This window comes from Phacochoerus africanus, chromosome 14 (genome assembly GCF_016906955.1).
Source record: "Phacochoerus africanus isolate WHEZ1 chromosome 14, ROS_Pafr_v1, whole genome shotgun sequence".
NCBI classification, from domain to species: domain Eukaryota; kingdom Metazoa; phylum Chordata; class Mammalia; order Artiodactyla; family Suidae; genus Phacochoerus; species Phacochoerus africanus.
Window position 1 is genome coordinate 59,825,869 of NC_062557.1, and position 18,135 is coordinate 59,844,003.

The 18,135-nt window shown below is 67.9% G+C and overlaps 2 protein-coding genes across 3 annotated transcripts; one reads left to right on the forward strand and one right to left on the reverse strand.

The window, feature by feature from the left end:
* Positions 1 to 855: 855 nt before the first annotated feature.
* MIEF2 (mitochondrial elongation factor 2) lies at positions 856 to 5,838 on the reverse strand. 2 transcript variants are annotated; one of them, XM_047758150.1, is made up of 4 exons: positions 5,501 to 5,838; positions 3,519 to 3,676; positions 3,187 to 3,367; positions 856 to 2,681 (listed from the first exon to the last, which is right to left on the reverse strand). In XM_047758150.1, exons 2-4 carry the CDS (start codon positions 3,663 to 3,665, stop codon positions 1,624 to 1,626), a joined length of 1,386 nt encoding a protein of 461 aa, XP_047614106.1. In that variant the 5' UTR covers positions 3,666 to 3,676; positions 5,501 to 5,838; the 3' UTR covers positions 856 to 1,623. The 2 variants fall into 2 exon arrangements, with proteins under 2 accessions (XP_047614106.1, XP_047614105.1); XM_047758149.1 differs by having other exon boundaries at positions 5,166 to 5,838.
* Positions 5,839 to 5,932: 94 nt separating this feature from the next.
* On the forward strand, positions 5,933 to 18,128 carry FLII (FLII actin remodeling protein). Its single transcript, XM_047759314.1, is given in 31 exon segments — positions 5,933 to 6,047; positions 7,596 to 7,706; positions 7,998 to 8,039; positions 8,041 to 8,070; positions 9,116 to 9,196; positions 9,509 to 9,594; positions 9,683 to 9,844; positions 9,997 to 10,100; positions 10,375 to 10,550; positions 10,635 to 10,792; positions 11,131 to 11,215; positions 11,567 to 11,714; positions 11,880 to 12,016; positions 12,132 to 12,344; positions 12,525 to 12,704; positions 13,247 to 13,329; positions 13,450 to 13,524; positions 14,276 to 14,359; positions 14,466 to 14,637; positions 15,167 to 15,271; positions 15,360 to 15,551; positions 15,822 to 16,010; positions 16,104 to 16,243; positions 16,327 to 16,561; positions 16,665 to 16,819; positions 16,895 to 16,955; positions 17,032 to 17,160; positions 17,248 to 17,354; positions 17,447 to 17,552; positions 17,646 to 17,711; positions 17,800 to 18,128. Coding segments are annotated over 31 exon segments (3,810 nt in total). The 5' UTR covers positions 5,933 to 5,984; the 3' UTR covers positions 17,935 to 18,128.
* The last annotated feature ends 7 nt before the right edge of the window (positions 18,129 to 18,135 follow it).

The following is an 18,135-nucleotide window of genomic DNA, read 5'->3' on the forward strand; positions in this document are numbered from 1 at the left end:
ACACAGACTTCCCTGGGGGCTACTGCTCTTCTCTGAGAGCACAGCCTGAAGCCACCGCCACGCAGCACATGCAGGCCCCAGGGGGTGGCGTGCCCAGCTCTGTGCCAGACACCAGCCTGTCGTGAAGTCACCAGGAGCACCTCGTTTCTCCCTTTTAGTTCGTCCTGGCTTTTCCTGTGGTTTTGGCCGTGGTGTGCAGTGGCTTGAGGTGGGATCTCAGTTCCCAGACTAGGGATGGAGCCCAGGCTGCAGCGGTGAAGCCACTGAGTCCTAACCACTGGGCCACCAGGGAGCTCCCTGTCCTGGCTTTTTCTCACTGAAGTGAGGTGAGAGGAGCAGACCTGCAAAGCACGAGGCTGCAGAGGGTACACGTGTGAGGTCGGGTCATCCAGGAGGGCCCCTGACCCCACTGGTGTCCCAACTGCTCCCCGGAGGCGTCCAGCCAGCGCTCCACCAGTTGGTGCCCAAGACCCCAAAGTGCTTGGCCTTGGTCGGATGCAGGCCTGTAGGGGAGCTGGGCGAGATGCTAAGTCTGTGGTGACAAGGAAGTGAGCCACAGCCATGGCTCCCATGGGGACAGAGACGCACTGGCCTCCCTGTCTCCACAAGGTGGGGAGCTGGCCCTCCCTCTGCAGTGACGGGCCTGGCCCAAGGGCTCCCGGGCGGCCCCCCTCCCGGGAAGCTCCAGGGCTCCGGCGTCGGATGGTAAACAAAGTCCTGCCTAGTGGGTTCCCGTCGACTCTGTCCAGCATCTCGTGGCGCTCTCCCTCCCCGCCACCTACTTTCCCATCAAGGCCACCACTTCGGTTTGGTCCCAAGCCCCTCTGGCCGGGCTCAAAAACCTGCATGTCAGGCCAGCGTGAGCCCCACAGACATGGGCTTCTCCTTTATTCTCCTTCAGTCCTTGAGGCAGAGAGCTTTGCTTCAGCAGGAAGGAGACCAGAGACAGGTGAGACCCCCTCCCCAGCCCCGCCAGTTTCAGGAGGGCACAGCTGGTGCAGGCACCCCAGGAGCTGGGTGCAGCGGCAGCCAGAGGACACCCTCGGCTCTGGGCCAGGCGGGCGCCACAGAGGACCTCGGCTCCCCCAGTGAGGACAGGGTTCTCCTGGGGCCTCCACTCACCCGGCTGGCGGGGAACAGGAAACAGCCTCTCCTGAAGCGTGAACTGGGCCCCACTCCAGGCTAGAGCCAGACGAGCAGAGCGGGCACGGCGTTGAAAACGCTGGCCTTTAAGTCAGCGGAGAGCTGTGTGCCACAGGTGACTCCAGCCACCGGGAGTGAAACAGACACAGTGGCCACAGCCCAGCAGCTTTGCGATGCCCACAGCTGGCACTAAAGAAATTGCGACTCACTCTTGGGACAGGAAAGCCGAGCAGCCTCGCCCCTAGAGGGACAGCAAGAGCCCGGCTCTGTCTGTAACTCGCTGCTTGTGACTGGGGGTCGGGGCGGCCCCGGGCCGAAGAGCCAAGTGCGAGTGCAGGCGGCCCAGGGCTCCAGCGCTGTCGCCCAGCCCGTGCCAACCCGCACCCTCGTGTTCTGGCTCAAGCAAGAGAAAGGGGCTCTCCAAGCACCAGGGGCAGCGTGCGAGGCTCACCCGCGTGAGGGGCCGCCGCTGCCGCCCGCCTAGAGCAGCTGTTCAGGGGCCTGCAGCCCACGGAAGAGCGCGCAGCCCAGGTCATCAATGTCCTCGTCCCGCAGGCCACCCAGGAGGTCCACGCGGTGGTTGAAATGGCAGGGCAGACTGGCCCGCTCCAGGCTGCCGATGAGAGACTCCAGGGCCTGCAGGAAGCGCTCCCCCAGGGCCGCCTCGGCCCAGTCGGCCGCCTCCTCCCCAAGGCGCAGGACCACCTGGGTCAGGTGGCTGCGGCCCAGCCGCCCCAGCACCGGGTGGCGGTGGCAGACACCGCAGAGCAGCAGCAGCAGCCTCCGGCGGGTCCCAGCATCGCCCTCATCCAGGGCCCGCAGCCTGGCGGCCTCTGCAGAATACAAGTCCTGCAGCCAGAGGTTCCCTGCCAGCCCCTCCAAGGGCCAGGCCAGCAGGAGGCGATCTCCAGCCGGGGCGCCGGCGACAGCCAGGAGCACAGCCACGGTGAGCTCCAGACGCTCGTGCTGGACCTCGAGCAGCAGCTCCTCCGAGGCCACGCGTGGCCGGATCAGACACCCGAGGAGGCTGCCGATGGCCGGCCAGTTGACGGAGGCGGTCAGGGCCTTGCGGAGCAGCTCCAGCAGGACGCGGGAGGAGAGGTAGCCGCCCACCAGGAAGCGGTCCCATGGGCTACTCCCGCGAGGGCGGAACTCAAGCTGAGTTCTGCGCACGGCCCAGCAGCGAGGGTCCTGAGCCACGGTGTCCTCACCGGGCACCAGGCTCCACAGGCCCGGCTCCAGTGCCAAGGGCACCAGGAGACGCACGGGGTCGGTGGCTCCTGCCTGCAGCCCATCGTAGAGCGGCCCGCCAGGCACCAGTGCCCCAAAGGGCAGCTCTGGGAACTTGTTCCGCAAGTAGGCCTGCAGCTCCAGGGCAATATCACCGGCCAGCTGCTTGGCCAGAGCCACGTGAGCCACCGGGACGGTCACGTAGTCCCGCTCGAATGCCAGCAGCTTCTCCTGGAACGTCAGGCACAAGGATGGCGCTGGGGAGCTGAGCTGAGGCGCCTTCTGGGGATCTGCGCCTGCGGGCACCTCTGCAGAGTGAAGGGGCGGGGGGGTGTCAGTGGGACCCTGCCCAGCCAGCAGCTGACTCTGCGAAGGCCCCGGGCCTTGCTCCCCTCGCCTGGGATGGGACCTCCTGAGAAAGCACTGCGCTCGGGCTCTCGTGCACAGCGAGCTCGGTGACAAATTCCCCAAGGTCCCCAGCACCCTGAGGCTAACTAAAACAGCTTCACACAGGGTGGGACACGGGCCTGGTGCTCAGCTTCCCCATCAGAGGGCCCCCACTGTCGCAACGCTGCCACCTCGCTCCAGCGCCACCCCTGGGGTCCCCACGTCCTGATGGCTGGAGCCTCAGTTCCCCCAGGAGGAGGAAGGGCAGAGAAACACGTCACTAAAATTCAGGGAGCCCAAGGCCTGGAGGGAGCCAGAACCCTCGTGGGTCATACGGTGAGTCAGTGGCAGAGCCTGGGCTGCATCTCCAGAACACGACCACCAGATAAGGGGCCCGCCCAGGTCACATGGGAGGGGTCAGCTCACCTGGGGCAGAGGGTGAGGGGGCCCGGAGTGGCACCGACTGGCTGAGGGCGGCGGGTGGGGGCCGACGCTGGAGGCATGGCGTGGCCTTGAGCAGGCTCAGCTCCTTCCAGCTCTCCTCCAGGCACGTGGTGTCCCCCTTGGCAGCATCCTCATCCTGAGGGCTGGTGGCCCTGTCGATGAGCTGCAGGCAGAGTGACACGGATGAGGGCATCTGAAGCCCAGGCAGCCGCAGCAGAGCCAAGGGCAAAGCGATCCAGGCTGGTGGGGCAGAGGCAGGTGTAGCCTCGGGCACTCCCACCACCCCTGGCCCACTCTGGCCAGCCCCACCGTACCCGCTTCACAGCCAGCGTGGCAATGCCCAGCACGGCAGCCCCGCCCACACCCAGCACCAGGCGGGCATTGGCCAGGAGAAAGTCCACAGCGCTGCCCAGCGCCTCGCCGTCACGCCGCTTGCCCCGATTCTGGGAGAACTCTGCCATGGTGGGTCCACCTGTAAGAGAGCCAGGGCACAGTGACTGCTCAGCTGGGGGGGGGCATGGCCAGCCTGTCAGCAGGACAGCAGGGTGACATCATGCCAGGGCCACTGAGTCAGGGGGCTTCCTGAGAACTTCTGAGAATGGGGCCACTTGCGGGGTTTCTTGGGAGGCCTCCCTGCCCAAGTGCCCCACCCAAACCTGCAAACAACCAGCCCCCCGGGTCTCAGAGGGAAGGCCCCGAGGCCCAGGGCAGGGCAGGGCAGGGAGGCCACATCCATCCCACCCGCAGGACCCCCGACGTCGCCAGAGACCATGAATGAGGTGGGTCTCGCTGCCACCACCCACCCCCACTTCGCAGAGAATCAGGTGGCTGACCCACATGGTGAGTGCAAAGCCTCTAGACCCTCACCCTCCCCACGGTCAGGTCCCAGGGGTGGCCTCGTCCTGGTTCCTGACCAGGGCTGGCAAAGCTGGAGGAAACCAAGGCCCAGAGAAGGCTACAGCTTGGGGTCCTAGCAGCCTGCCCTGAACCCCTCTCAGACCTTTGGGGTCACCTCGGTGAAACTCAGGGGGCCTCAGCTATAACCCCCCCACCCCGCCAGTCTCAGCAGGGCAGACCCCAGAGGCAGAACTGTCGAGTCTGAGAAAGCGAGGTCGCTGCCCCGGGGGTGGGGGGCAGGAGCTACCTGCAACAGGTATGTGCCAGAGGAGGTTAAAGGCCCCACTGTGAGGGCAGCTAGCAAGGTGACTCAAGACTCCAAGCAGGGCTGGACAGGGGCCTCCCGGGTTTGGGACAATGCTGGGTTGGGAGGCCTGGGCTGCTGGGAGGCCAAGCCATGGAAGGTAGCTGCGGATCCGAGGCCCTGCGTTTGCTCATCTGCAAAGTGGTGCAGGTGCGCTAGGAAGGGTTTAAAGTAAGTGGCCTGGAAGGGCTGAGCTGGGGTGGGACCAAGTGAAGAGGGTGTGACCAAGGGACAAGCCCAGGACACCAGTCAGATGGCCCGGCACGACAGCTAAGGACGCCTGAGCAGATGACTCTGAGCTCAGAGCCAACTCAACTCCAAGGACTCTGGCCGCCCTGCTTTGGGCGGGTGCCCGGCCCAGCTGCCAGGTAGGGCCTGCAGCCCCACACCCACGCCTCGCTCCCAAGCTAAAAATAGGAAAGACGGCCGGGGTTGACCCAGCATGGCCCTTGGAAGGCTTCCTCGTCGGAGATCAGTACTGCCACCGCCCCCCTGCCTGACCTGGGTCACCGCCCAGCTCCTGAAGGGGTTGCGCACACCCCAACCAGCGAAGGGGAGAGGGCGCAGCCGGGCCTCCCCTCCTCCTCCAAGCCCCGGCTGGCGTGGGCACCGAGGCCCTGGGGACGCCAGGATGGACCCAGGATAGGACCCATCCAGAACAGGACCCGAGCTCGGAGGCCAGCCCCAGCCCTTCACCAGTGGCCCTTTCCCGGCCGGAGAGCGCACCCAGGGAGGCCACGCCCCCACGCTCTGGCCGTACCTGCGTCGCGGCTTCGGCACACCTGCCGGCGGACACAGGGGGCCTGCTCGGGCCGCGCACCCCGGGGCCGTCCGGGAGTGGAACGTGAAAGACCCGGGAACCGAACGCCGAGGCCCGGGGGGCGGGCGCGTGTCCGGCGAGCAGACCGGCAGGCTCTGGCTCCAATCGGAGCGCTCGAAGCCTGCGCCCACGTGCCGCCCTGAGGCGCGCTCAGCCAATGGCGACCGCGCGCTCCTCGGGGCGGGGCTTCCCGGCGCGCTGCTTCTTAAAGGCACAGGGCCGCGCTCCCAACGGCGACGGGGGAGAAGGCGAGCTTCCCCCTAGCTGGCACGCACCCTGCGGGTCTCTGCGTCTCTATGGTCTGCTGCTGCCTTTCTCGTGAAGGGCACAGCGGCCTTGTCGCCTACTGGGGCTGCCATGTGCCAGCCAGGGGACGCCTCCCTCGGGGGACGAATGAGAATGTAACTGCACTCGGAGTCGCCTCCAAGCGCGGGCGCCGCGCCCCAGGGAGCGCTTCACGGGAGGCAGGCCCGCGGCTCTGGCTGAGGACCCTAGCATCCAACTCCCGCTGCCCCGTGCGCCCGGGCCTGGGTCCCGAGCCACCGGGGACCCGGGAGCCGGCAAGCGCCGGCTGTTGAGCCTCGGGCGCCCAGGCCGAGTCCGGAGCAGAGGGACCCGTCGGCGGCGGCGGCGGCGGCGGCGGCGGCGGCGGCGGCAGGCCGAGGGGCGGGGCCGACGCCCTGCCCGCCCCCGCGGCGCCCCGCCCAGCGCCGCCGGCCGCCCGCGCCCGCGCCCCGCAGCCTGCCGAGCTGCGCCGCCATGGAGGCCACCGGGGTGCTGCCGTTCGTGCGCGGCGTGGACCTCAGCGGCAACGACTTCAAGGTGAGCCTCCGGGCGGCGGCCAGGCCTCCCCCAGCCCGCCCCTCCGCTTCCTGCGCGCCCCGGACCCGCGGACCAGCTCGCTGGGCCTGGGCCCCGTCCCGAGCCGACCGCCGCGCCTCCGTCCCGCGCCCGCGGCGGGCACCCAGGCAGAGCGCCGCGGGCGCCCGCGGAGAGCCCCCACCGGGCTCCGTCCGGGCGCCGGGCCCCACCCAGCCGGCCGGGGTCGGGAGCTTGTGCCCCCGCCTCCCCAGCCCTCCCTCCCCGCCCCTGTGAGGTCACACGCCCGAGCGGAGCCCTGACTCACGGCCGCGCCGCCGTCACTGCCCTGCCCCCTCCTGCCACCCCCATCCTGTGTGGTCTTGGGCAAGTCACTTCCCTTCTCCGAGCCTCGCTTTCTCATTCGAGGAAGGCACTTGAGATTAGTCTCCGAAGGCAGGGATTCGTTTTCGTGGCGAGTGCGTCTGGCAGGTGTGCGAGACCCAGGCGGCAGTTGTTTGAGCAGCTGCTGAACTGAATAACCTGGGCCTCAAGGACCAGGCATTGGGGATGAGGGAGGCTGTTTTGGAGACCGGGAACCAGGCGGGCAGGGCTGGGCACCGGAGAGGAGGCGGGGCAGCAGCAGAGGCGAGAGTCGGCCTGGCTCCAAGAGGGTCATCCCCTCGGCAGGATGGGCCAGTGGGCAGACTCCGGCTGGGGTCGGTGTAGTGTCAGTCCGGGTGTGCAGGGCCCAGCGGCCCAGGCTTTGGCTGGGACCCCGGGGTCGGGCCAGGGCTGAGGAGGCAGGCTTTTCTTCCTGCCTTGTTGCCTGTGTGCACCCTTGACCCTGTGCCCAGGCAGCCACACCACTTATCCTCTGCCCCCTGTCCACCATCCTGTCTGGGGGTCCCCACATGTCCTGCACAGAGTGGGAGAGTCTGAGTCACCAGCTGGGAGTTGTAGCCATAGGGGGAAGGGGACACCAGCCAAGGGCAGTGAAGGCACACGCTGCCTAGGCCCCATGCCACAGGGGTGGGGGTACTGAGTGGGCATTTGGTTGTGGGAAGAGCTGTGAATGAGTGAACCAACCAACGGGGCTGAGGCTGGGCGGCTGGCAGGGGCTGGGGAGCTGTGTGCCGACGGCAGGGTGGGAGCACAGGTGGGACCTTGGAGAAGCTGAGGGGTACCCCTAACCCAGGTGCCACAGCAGGTTCGGGATGCCGGGCAAAGGCATGGAGCCCATTTAACCACGTAGTTGGGTGTGGCTGTGTCATCTGGAACAAGGCTTCCTGGGGCTTGAGGTTTCAACAAGAGAGACGGGTCTCAGGGCAGCAGGCGTCTTGGATGTTAATTGGTGGTCGTGACACTTTTCATCCAGTGGCGGGGGTTTTATGGATCCTGTGGGTGGGAAATTAAAGCACAGGGTGGCAAAGTGACGTGTCCAGGGTCACACAACCAGTCAGAGATGACTCTTGCTCCGCAAGAGCCCCCCATGGGCAGTGGAGGCCACAGGGGGTGGTAGAGCAGGGGCACCCCGTTTCCGGACCAGCGTCATCATGACGTACCGCCTAGGGTGGCTACTTCCCTGAGAATGTCAAGGCCATGACCAGTCTGCGATGGCTGAAGCTCAACCGCACTGGCCTGTGCTACCTGCCGGAGGAGTTGGCCGCCCTGCAGAAGCTGGTAGGAATCTCTGGGCCAGCAGGGAGGGTCCCTGCGGGTGGGGCTGGCCGGGCGGGCAGAGCCTGGGCGGACGACGCAGAGGATGCTGACGGCCACAGGCAGAGCTAGTGGGGAGGGAGTGAGCATCCCGTCCCCGGAGGAGTGCAAGAAGAGTCTGGGTCTGGGAGGGAGGGAGGCTGCGGCGTGGACTGGGCCCCTGTGGCCATGGGGGGGGGAGGTCTTGGGGCAGGGAGGGACACAGGGACAGCCCTGCACCCCCTGCTAAACCTCTGCTCCCCTGTCCCTGCCCAGGAGCACCTGTCAGTAAGCCACAACAACCTGACCACGCTTCACTGGGGATCTGTCTAGCCTGCCGTCGCTGCGGGTGAGTGCTGCCCAGGGGCGGGGGTGAGGGCAGGACCAGCGCCTCTGTCCACCCCGCGTCAGGCTCAGGGACCCCCTCCTAAAGTGGGGGAAAGGAGGCTTCCTTGGGTTAAGTAACCCGTGAGGGAAAAGGTAAAAATTCAAAATGCCACCTGTTGTAAACAACTAGCGTAACAGCTGATGCTGGTTAAGCCCCTTGCCACCCCTCCCGGAAGGGCTCTTTCACACAATCCCCGCGCGCAGCGAGTTCACAGCTGAGGATGCTTGGCCGTGGAGGCAGGTCCCTGGCCCAGAATCAGCCCTGCCGGGCAGCGGGAGAGCTGGGCAGGCTGGGGGTTGGGCTGGGAGGGGAGGTGCTCATGATGGCTCAAGGGTCATCCCTGTCCAAGACTGGCCCCTGCGCTGCTCGTAACCTGGGCTGTCCCGGTTCGCGGCTGCGTTCTGTCTTTTCTCGGCTAGGTGGCCTTGGACAGGTCCCTGCCGCTTTTCGAGGTGGTCTAGTGGTGACTGCTATGAGTGGCCCCGCATGGGCTTTAGGGCGGAGCGGGCAGCAGCGGTGGCCGCTCTTACTCCTCCTGTCACTTGAGTCCTGGTCCCCCCCGTTCAGCCATCCTGCACTGACCTCACATCTGAAGCGTGAGGCGGTTGCAGGTCTGAGAGGAGAGGAAAGCAGACGTGCTCCCAGGCTGCACTCTGACCTGGTTTGGGTCGAGTCCTCCTGTTTGGTACCAGAAGCCCCGATTCAGAGCTGCATCCCTCTCTTGCTCTTTGGAGTTGGGACGAAGAGGGGCTTTTCCATCAGCAAAGTTTCCTGAGGTGCCCTGTGCTGGGCTCTGGGGTACATTTGGGTTGGGTTTTGAGGTGTGAATAGGAGCTTATTGGTGGGCTAGGAAGGGCTCGCCAAGCCTGGGAGTGGGAGCAAAGGCCAGCCTGGGCCAGCCCTCAGGCCTGGCCTCCGGAGCCTCCTGAGAAGCTGTCCCTCTGTGGTCTCTGCTTCTCCTGAGAGTGGCAGCCAGGAAGCATGGACTCTCATGGTTTATCCCCAGGCCATCGTGGCTCGAGCCAACAGCCTGAAGAATTCTGGAGTCCCTGACGACATCTTCAAGCTGGATGATCTCTCAGTCCTGGTCAGTGGTTACCCACCACCAGGCCCTTGTGCCAGCCTGCCATTCAGTCCCCAACTGCCACTGTGGTTCCGGGGGCCACTCGCCTCCTCTTAGTGGATGGACGAACTCGAGACTTACAGCAGGCACTGCCTTGCCCAAGGTCCCTTGGGGAGCCAGTTGGCTCCCCTGGGCCCCTTCCTCCCAGGGCCTCCCTTTGGCCCTGAAACCCCCTCCCGGCTCCCCTCTTGGTGCCCATCCTGGTCCTCGAGCTGGCAGAGGCCTGGCGGGTGGGGCCAGCCCTGACACCCCTGACCCAGCCTCACCCCGACCCAGGACCTGAGCTACAACCAGCTGACGGAGTGCCCGCGCGAGCTGGAGAATGCCAAGAACATGCTGGTGCTGAACCTCAGCCACAACAGGTGCGGGGCGGGCGGGCAGGGCCGGGGATGGCGCGGCGGTCCCGGAGGCGGGCGTGTGGCCCTGACCCAGCAGCCCTCCTGCCCGCAGCATTGAGAGCATCCCCAACCAGCTCTTCATCAACCTGACGGACCTGCTGTACCTGGACCTCGGCGAGAACCGCCTGGAGAGCCTGCCCCCGCAGATGCGACGCCTGGTGCACCTGCAGACGCTTGTGCTCAACGGCAACCCGCTGCTGCACGCCCAGCTCCGGTGGGCGCCCGCCCGGCCTCCCCCCCCACCCCCGAGCCTCCTTCCTAGGCGTCCCGGCCCCCTGGCCTCCTGTCCGGCCCGGGGCCGCCCTTGGCCTCATCCCTCAGGCCCGCTCGGTCCCGGCCCTGGCCTGACGCCCGGTCTCCCCACAGGCAGCTCCCGGCCCTGATGGCCCTGCAGACCCTGCACCTGCGGAACACGCAGCGCACCCAGAGCAACCTGCCCACCAGCCTGGAGGGCCTGAGCAACCTCGCAGGTTGGCCGTCCCTGGGGGACCTTCTCGGCCCCTCTTCTTGACAGAGGAAGGGAGCCGCCTGCTCCTCTGAGCGCCTCCAGAGGGAAGAGGGTGCGCCTGTGTCCCCCCGGCCACTCTCGGGACCCCTAGTGGCACTGGCCTACACAGACGAAGCCTGCTGGGAGACCCTGAGGGTCAGAGGGCTTAAGTCACTGGCCCGAGGCCCCAGAGCGTGGAGGTCGGGGAGCAAGCCCACTGCCTGGGCCCGGCTGATGCCCCCCGCCCTGCACCCCAGATGTGGACCTGTCCTGCAACGACCTGACGCGGGTGCCTGAGTGCCTGTACACCCTCCCCAGCCTGCGCCGCCTCAACCTCAGCAGCAACCAGATCACGGAGCTGTCCCTGTGCATCGATCAGTGGGTGCACGTGGAGACCTTGAACCTGTCCCGCAACCAGCTGACCTCACTGCCCGTGCGTTGGGGACCGGCAGGGAGGGGGGGGCCCGCGGGCTGCCGCTCCCGCCCCTGACCCGGCCCCTGCCTGCGCCCTCTGCAGTCGGCCGTCTGCAAGCTGACCAAGCTCAAGAGGTTGTACCTGAACTCCAACAAGCTGGACTTCGACGGGCTGCCCTCGGGCATCGGCAAGCTGGCCAGCCTGGAGGAGTTTATGGCCGCCAGCAACAACCTGGAGCTGATCCCCGAGAGCCTGTGCAGGTGCTGGGGCAAGGCCGGGCGGGGGGGCAGCACGGAAACCCCAGGGTCCCAGCCGGGGCCCCCCAGATCAGGCTCCCCGGAGCACCCCTGGAGGGCACCCCGGTAGGCACAAGGCCAGAGCGCCCCCAGCACTTGGGACACGGTGCCACCTCCCATCCTGGAGCTCCCAGTGTCCACTAGCTTGGTCCCTGGCAGCTGCCAAGCCGACACGAGGGTGGGTGTGTTTCCGACACCCTCTCGTGCGTATCCCCGGCCTTGGGTCCTCAGACGGCCCCTCGGGACAGGGCTGCCCTGTGGGCGTCGCAGAACCTCCTGGTCACCGAGCCGCGTTCTCCCAGGTGCACGAAGCTGAGGAAGCTCGTCCTGAACAAGAACCGGCTGGTGACCCTCCCAGAGGCCGTCCACTTCCTGACGGAGATCGAGGTCGGGCGGGCAGCCGCCCCTGGGTGGGGGGTGGCGCGCTGCGGGCAGACCCTCGGGAGAGACAGGAGCGGCATCTTGGGGGCGGCCACAGAGGCTCCCGAGGGGTGGCAGTGCCAGGGAGGGGGCCGCATCCTGTGTCCACATCACGCTCGGCAGCACCACCTACCTCACGAGCTACCCGCGAGGTCGCCCTTGCCAGCCGGGGAAGCCCGCACCCGGGAGGGCCGTCGCGGAGCCAGCTGAGAGCTGAGCCCCGTGGCCCTGGTGGCGGCAAAGAGCAAGAAATGGGGCTGCTGCGGCCGGGAGGAAGGACTCGGGCTCAGCACCCGCTCCGCTCGCCCCACGAGGCAGGTCCTGGACGTGCGGGAGAACCCCAGCCTGGTCATGCCCCCCAAGCCCGCCGACCGCGCCGCCGAGTGGTACAACATTGACTTCTCGCTGCAAAACCAGCTGCGGCTGGCAGGCGCCTCCCCCGCCACGGTGGCCGCGGCAGCGGCGGGTGAGCCTGGGGAGGGGGCGGCTCCTCTCCGGGCCTCAGCCCCGACCTGTGCCTCGGGCGGGGCGGCCCGGGTGGCGGGGCATGGGGTCCCCCGCCCCCCCGTGTGCGGCTGGGAGCCCCCGGGGCCGGGCCCAGCCAGGTTCAGCCGTCTGCCCCGCCCTTCAGCAGGGAGTGGGCCCAAGGACCCCCTGGCCCGCAAGATGCGGCTGCGGCGGCGCAAGGACTCGGCGCAGGACGACCAGGCCAAGCAGGTGCTGAAGGGCATGTCGGACGTGGCCCAGGAGAAGAACAGGAAGCAGGAGGTGAGCGGGCGCCCGGGCAGGAGCAGCGGCGCAAAGGCCCTGAGCCGGGCCGCGGGGGGCCAGCCCGAGGGGGGCCCCCCAGTCAAGCCCGCTCTCTCTGTGCCCGCGAGCCCAGGAGGGCGCGGACGCCCGGGCGCCCGGGGCCAAGGTGCGGCGCTGGGACCAGGGCCTGGAGAAGCCGCGCCTCGACTACTCCGAGTTCTTCACGGAGGACGTGGGCCAGCTGCCCGGCCTGACCATCTGGCAGATCGAGAACTTCGTGCCCGTGCTGGTGGAGGAAGCCCTCCACGGCAAGTTCTACGAGGCCGACTGCTACATCGTGCTCAAGGTGCGGCTGCGGGGCGCCCGCCATCACTGCTCCCGGCCGTGTCCTCGGGGCGGTGGGAGGGGAGGGCTCTGCCGAGGCGGCGGGCGGAGACGGCCCAGCAGAGGCGGGCCGGCGGGTGGGCAGGGGAGCCTGGAGCCCGAGGGCCGGCGCCCGCTGACCCGGCTGCGCCCTGGCCTCCAGACCTTCCTGGACGACAGCGGGTCTCTGAGCTGGGCCATCTACTACTGGATCGGCGGGGAGGCCACGCTCGACAAGAAGGCTTGCTCTGCCATCCACGCCGTCAACCTGCGCAACTACCTGGGCGCCGAGTGCCGCACTGTGCGGGAGGAGATGGGGGACGAGAGCGAGGAGTTCCTGCAGGTGCAACGGGCGCGCTCGGGCTGCGTCCCGGCGGGGTGGCGAGCCGAGCAGAGAGGGCGAGGTCGGGCCCGGGAGACGGGCCAGTGGAGGCGAGGCCTGGGGCGGGCGGAAGGAGGGGCGGAGGACGAGGCGGCAGGCGAGCTGGGGCGCGGGAAGCCGAGTGGGCGGCGGGGGGGGCGGGGGGGGGGTACCGAGGGCGTGGGGCCGGGGCAGAGCCCGAGTCCAGTGAGCTGCGTCATGAGAGGTGCTGGCCTGCCCGTCTCCTGGTGCCGTATAGGCGTCTACACGACGCAAGACTCGAGGGAGGTGTCCCCCAAGCTGCCCCTTTTCCATGAAGCTGCTGGCTCCTGGCCCCGACACACACTCATCTGAATCGGCTGTGTCCTTGCTCACGAGCCCACTGGAGACACAGGTCTTCACGTGGTTTTGAAGATCATGGACTTGCAGCCTCTGCCTCCCTGGTCCACAGCTCTGCCCCTCCCGACGGGTGGTATCTGGGGGGGCAGGAACAGCTCAGTGACGCTGCCCCCGCCCCTGCCCAGGTGTTTGACAGCGACATCTCGTACGTGGAGGGCGGAACAGCCAGTGGCTTCTACACCGTGGAGGACACGCACTACGTCACCAGGTGAGGGGCCCGGGAGGGGGTGGCAGCGACCTGGACTCTGCTGGGAAGGGTGGGGGTTGGGTGCTGGGGTAAATCCACCCCGCGTGGCCCCTGCCAAGCCCCTCCTGCACTGGCCCCCAGGATGTACCGCGTGTACGGGAAAAAGAACATCAAGTTGGAGCCTGTGCCTCTCAAGGGGGCCTCCCTGGACCCAAGGTGAGCCCCATGGTGCAGGGTGGGCCCCAGGGAGAAGGGAGAGCCCCATGGTGCAGGGTGGGCCCCAGGGAGAAGGGAGAGCCCCATGGTGCAGGGTGGGCCCCAGGGAGAAGGGAGAGCCCCATGGTGCAGGGTGGGCTCCAGGGAGCAGGGAGAGCCCCATGGAGCAGGGAGAGCCCCGTGGTGCAGGGTGGGCCCCAGGGAGAAGGGAGAGCCCCATGGTGCAGGGTGGGCCCCAGGGAGAAGGGAGAGCCCCATGGTGCAGGGTGGGCCCCAGGGAGAAGGGAGAGCCCCATGGTGCAGGGTGGGCTCCAGGGAGCAGGGAGAGCCCCATGGAGCAGGGAGAGCCCCGTGGTGCAGGGTGGCCCCAGGGAGAAGGGAGAGCCCCGTGGTGCAGGGTGGGCCCCAGGGAGAAGGGAGAGCCCCATGGAGCAGGGTGGGCCCCATGGTGCAGGGTCGGCCCCGTGGTGCAGGGTAGGCCCCATGGTGCAGGGTCACCCCCATGGAGACGGGAGAGCCCCGTGGTGCAGGGTGGGCCCCAGGGAGAAGGGAGAGCCCCATGGAGCAGGGAGAGCCCCATGGGAAGGGAGAGCCCCATGGAGCAGGGTGGGCCCTTGACCCTGAGCCATTTCCCCATCAGTGGAGGACAGGATTAGGCTCTAGAGAAAGGCCTTCCAGCCCCTGTTGCGTAGCCCTTGGGGGCAGTCGTTGCCCATGACCCGTCACAGCCTCTCTCGTCCTCCCTGCGCAGGTTTGTTTTCCTCCTGGACCGAGGGCTGGACATCGACGTGTGGCGGGGGGCCCAGGCCACGCTGAGTAGCACTACCAAGGCCAGGTAACAGGACTGCACCCTGCCCACGTGCCGTGGGTCTTTTGTGGAAGGAAGGTTGTCACCTGGGAACAAGGGACGGGCCTCTCTGAGGCTTTGCACCCGCCCTCAGGCTCTTTGCAGAGAAAATCAACAAGAACGAGAGGAAAGGGAAGGCAGAGATCTCGCTGCTGGTCCAAGGCCAGGAACCCCCAGAGTTTTGGGAGGTGCTGGGTGGGGAACCGGCCGAGATCAAGAAGCACGTGCCTGACGACTTCTGGCCCCCCCAGCCCAAGCTGTATAAGGTGAGCTGCGGCCTGGTTGGCCTGACTTCACCGGCGGTCAGGTCCGGCTGGGGGACGGGCCTTACCCTGCTGGAGGCTGTGGGCTCCCTCTGGACTTTGGTGGGGAGAGGGTGCCACCTTCTGGGCAGGAGAGAGCCTGGGCAAAGGTCTGAGTGGGACCTTGGCAACTGGCGTTTCCAGGAGGGCGGGCTTGGAGAGGGAGGCCGAGAAGTGCCTGGGCGCCAGGTGTGAGGAGCTGGCCTTCAGCCTGGGTGACGGGAAGGTGGGGTCGTTGGAGCGAGAAGACAGGCTGGGGAATTGGGACCCGGGAGGGAGGGCAGGGAAGGCACCGCGGAAGAGCCCTTCCACCAATCGGATGCGCCGAAAAGGACCTTGGGTGGAGGGCGGAGACCCGTCCCGAGAGGAGCAGGCAGCGGACCTGAGCGCACAGCACGGGCCGGGCCGGGCCTGGACTGAACCAGGGCTGCTGTGGGTGAGGCTCATGTTCCCCAGACCTGCCCTGCTTAAGCCCACCTCTCGTCCCTGCCAGGTGGGCCTGGGCCTGGGCTACTTGGAGCTGCCACAGATCAACTACAAGCTCTCTGTGGAACATAAGACGCGGCCCAAGGTGGAGCTGATGCCCAGGATGCGGCTGGTGAGATGCACAGGGAGGAGGGCGCGGGCTGGGGTCCCTCCTCCATGGCGAGCCCTGGCCTTGACCTCCCCCCCTCGCGGCCCCACAGCTGCAGAGCCTGCTGGACACGCGCTGTGTGTACATCCTGGACTGTTGGTCCGACGTGTTCATCTGGCTCGGCCGCAAGTCCCCACGCCTGGTGCGCGCCGCTGCCCTCAAGCTGGGCCAGGAGCTGTGCGGGATGCTGCACCGGCCACGCCACGCCACGGTCAGCCGCAGCCTCGAGGGCACAGAGGCGCAGGTGCGCATGCGGGCGCCCTCCTCCCGGGATCCTGGGGCGGTGGCTCTGCCTCACCGGATGGCCACTGGGGCCCCAGCCCGCAGCCTCTGTGACCTGCTCCCTAGAGGCCCCCCCCCCCCCCCCCCCCCCCCCCCCGTCTCCCAGGCCACGCCCCCATGTACCGCACCGCCCACTCCTGGGCCCCGCCTCCCTGCGCCACGCCCCCGTGGCTAGGCCACGCCCTCCTTCCCCGGCCTCGTCTCCACCCCCACTCCAGCTGTGCCTCCTCAGGTGTTCAAGGCCAAGTTCAAGAACTGGGACGATGTGTTGACCGTGGACTACACACGCAACGCAGAGGCCGTGCTGCAGGGCCCAGGGCTCGCGGGGAAGGTGAAGCGCGACGCCGAGAAGAAAGACCAGATGAAGGCCGACCTCACGGCGCTCTTCCTGCCGCGGCAGCCGCCCATGGCTCTGGCCGAGGTGGGCGCGGACCTGTGGCACAGGGTGGGCGCCGACGCGGGGCCCCATCGTGGGAGGGCTGGGCCTGCCGTGACACGCGGGGGTCGCACGCAGGCCGAGCAGCTGATGGAGGAGTGGAACGAGGACCTCGACGGCATGGAGGGCTTCGTGCTCGAGGGCAAGAAGTTCGCCCGGCTGCCCGAGGAGGAGTTCGGCCACTTCTACACGCAGGACTGCTACGTCTTCCTCTGCAGGTGCCCCACCAGCGCCCTCGCCTGGCCCTCCCCCGGTGCCGCGGGCCGCCCAGCCCTGCCCAACACCCTCTCTGACCCCGCAGGTACTGGGTCCCCGTGGAGTACGAGGAGGAGGAGGAGAGGAAAGAGGAGAACGAGGACGAGAAGGCCGGGGCTGAGGGCGAGGACGGCGAGGCGGCGGCGGCCAAGCAGCCGGAGGAGGACTTCCAGTGCGTCGTGTACTTCTGGCAGGGCCGCGAAGCCTCCACCATGGGCTGGCTCACTTTCACCTTCAGCCTGCAGAAGAAGTTCGAGAGTCTCTTCCCGGGCAAGCTGGAGGTGGGTGCCCACCGCACTCCCGGGTGGGGACTCCGGCCGGGCGCGGGGCGGGGCCCCGGGAGCCGCTGCTGCCCCCCCCCCCGACGCTCCCACGCCGCCGCAGGTGGTGCGCATGACGCAGCAGCAGGAGAACCCCAAGTTCCTGTCCCACTTCAAGAGGAAGTTCGTCATCCACAGGGGCAGGAGGAGGGCGGCCCAGGGCGCCCCGCAGCCCAGCCTGTACCAGATTCGCACCAACGGCAGCGCCCTCTGCACCAGGTGCCCGGCTGCAGGGCGGGGCGGGGCGGGCGCCCAGGGCCTGGCCGCCTGCTGACCGCCCTCTCCCCGCCTCAGGTGCATCCAGATCAACACCGACTCCGGCCTCCTCAACTCCGAGTTCTGCTTCATCCTCAAGGTGGGGTCTGGCGTGGCCGGGACCGTGGAGGGGGCGGGTGCCGGCCGGCCTGACCGGAGCCCCTGCGCCCTCCCAGGTTCCCTTCGAGAGCGAGGACAACCAGGGCATCGTGTATGCCTGGGTGGGCCGGGCGTCAGACCCGGACGAGGCCAAGCTGGCCGAGGACATCCTCAACAGCATGTTCGAGGCCTCCTACAGCAAGCAGGTGCCCGGGACGGCCGGCCAGCGGGTGGGCGGGCGGCGGGCGGGCGGGCGAGGGTAGCGGGGCCGGGGCCGACCAGCCCTTTCCCAGGTCATCAACGAGGGCGAGGAGCCAGAGAACTTCTTCTGGGTGGGCATCGGGGCACAGAAGCCCTACGACGACGACGCAGAGTACATGAAGCACACGCGGCTCTTCCGGTGAGGCTGCCCTGTGCCCGCCCCCTCGCCCCCTCGCGTGCCTGCCGCTCGCCATGACCCGTGGCCTCTCCCTGCCCCTTGACCCCCCCCAGGTGCTCCAACGAGAAGGGCTACTTCGCGGTGACGGAGAAGTGCTCAGACTTTTGCCAGGATGACCTGGCGGATGATGACATCATGCTCTTGGACAACGGCCAAGAGGTGAGACCCCCGCCAACCCCCGAAGGAGTCCCGAGGCCCCGAGACAGGGGTGTTCCTGAGCCCCCACGGGCCACCTCCCTGCTGTCCCCACAGGTCTACATGTGGGTGGGGACCCAGACGAGCCAGGTGGAGATCAAGCTGAGTCTGAAGGCCTGCCAGGTGAGCGGGGAGGGGCTGGGGCTGGGCCAGGGGTGAGGGGGGGCCCCGAGGCTGTGGGGGCTCACCTGCCCGCCCCCCCTGCCGCCAGGTGTACATCCAGCACCTGCGCTCCAAGGAGCACGAGCGTCCCCGCCGCCTGCGCCTCGTGCGCAAGGGCAACGAGCAGCACGCCTTCACCCGCTGCTTCCACGCCTGGAGCACCTTCCGCAAGGCCCTGGCCTAGGGGGGCCGCCCGCTTCCCCCATCGAGACCCCAGCCCTCCGCGGAGGGAGAGGAAGGGCCGGCCGGTCAGGGCCCTGCGGCCGCGGAGGCGTAGGCGGGTCGGCCCAGGTCTGCAGCGTGAGCTCTCTGCCTGGGATAAAGCAGTGAAATCTCCCTCTAAGAGATATTAAATGCTTTTATTTTCCATATTAAAAATCAGTAT

What these genes read in the sequence shown, in the direction of transcription:
- MIEF2 (XM_047758150.1), bottom strand. Translation starts at nt 3,665, where the DNA reads ATGGCAGAGTTCTCCCAGAATCGGGGCAAGCGGCGTGACGGCGAGGCG. An exon ending in CCACGCTGGCTGTGAAGCGG is followed by an intron (nt 3,368 to 3,518) that starts GTACGGTGGGGC and finishes CTCTGCCTGCAG; the next exon opens with CTCATCGACAGGGCCACCAG. An exon ending in CCCCTCACCCTCTGCCCCAG is followed by an intron (nt 2,682 to 3,186) that starts GTGAGCTGACCC and finishes TTCACTCTGCAG; the next exon opens with AGGTGCCCGCAGGCGCAGAT.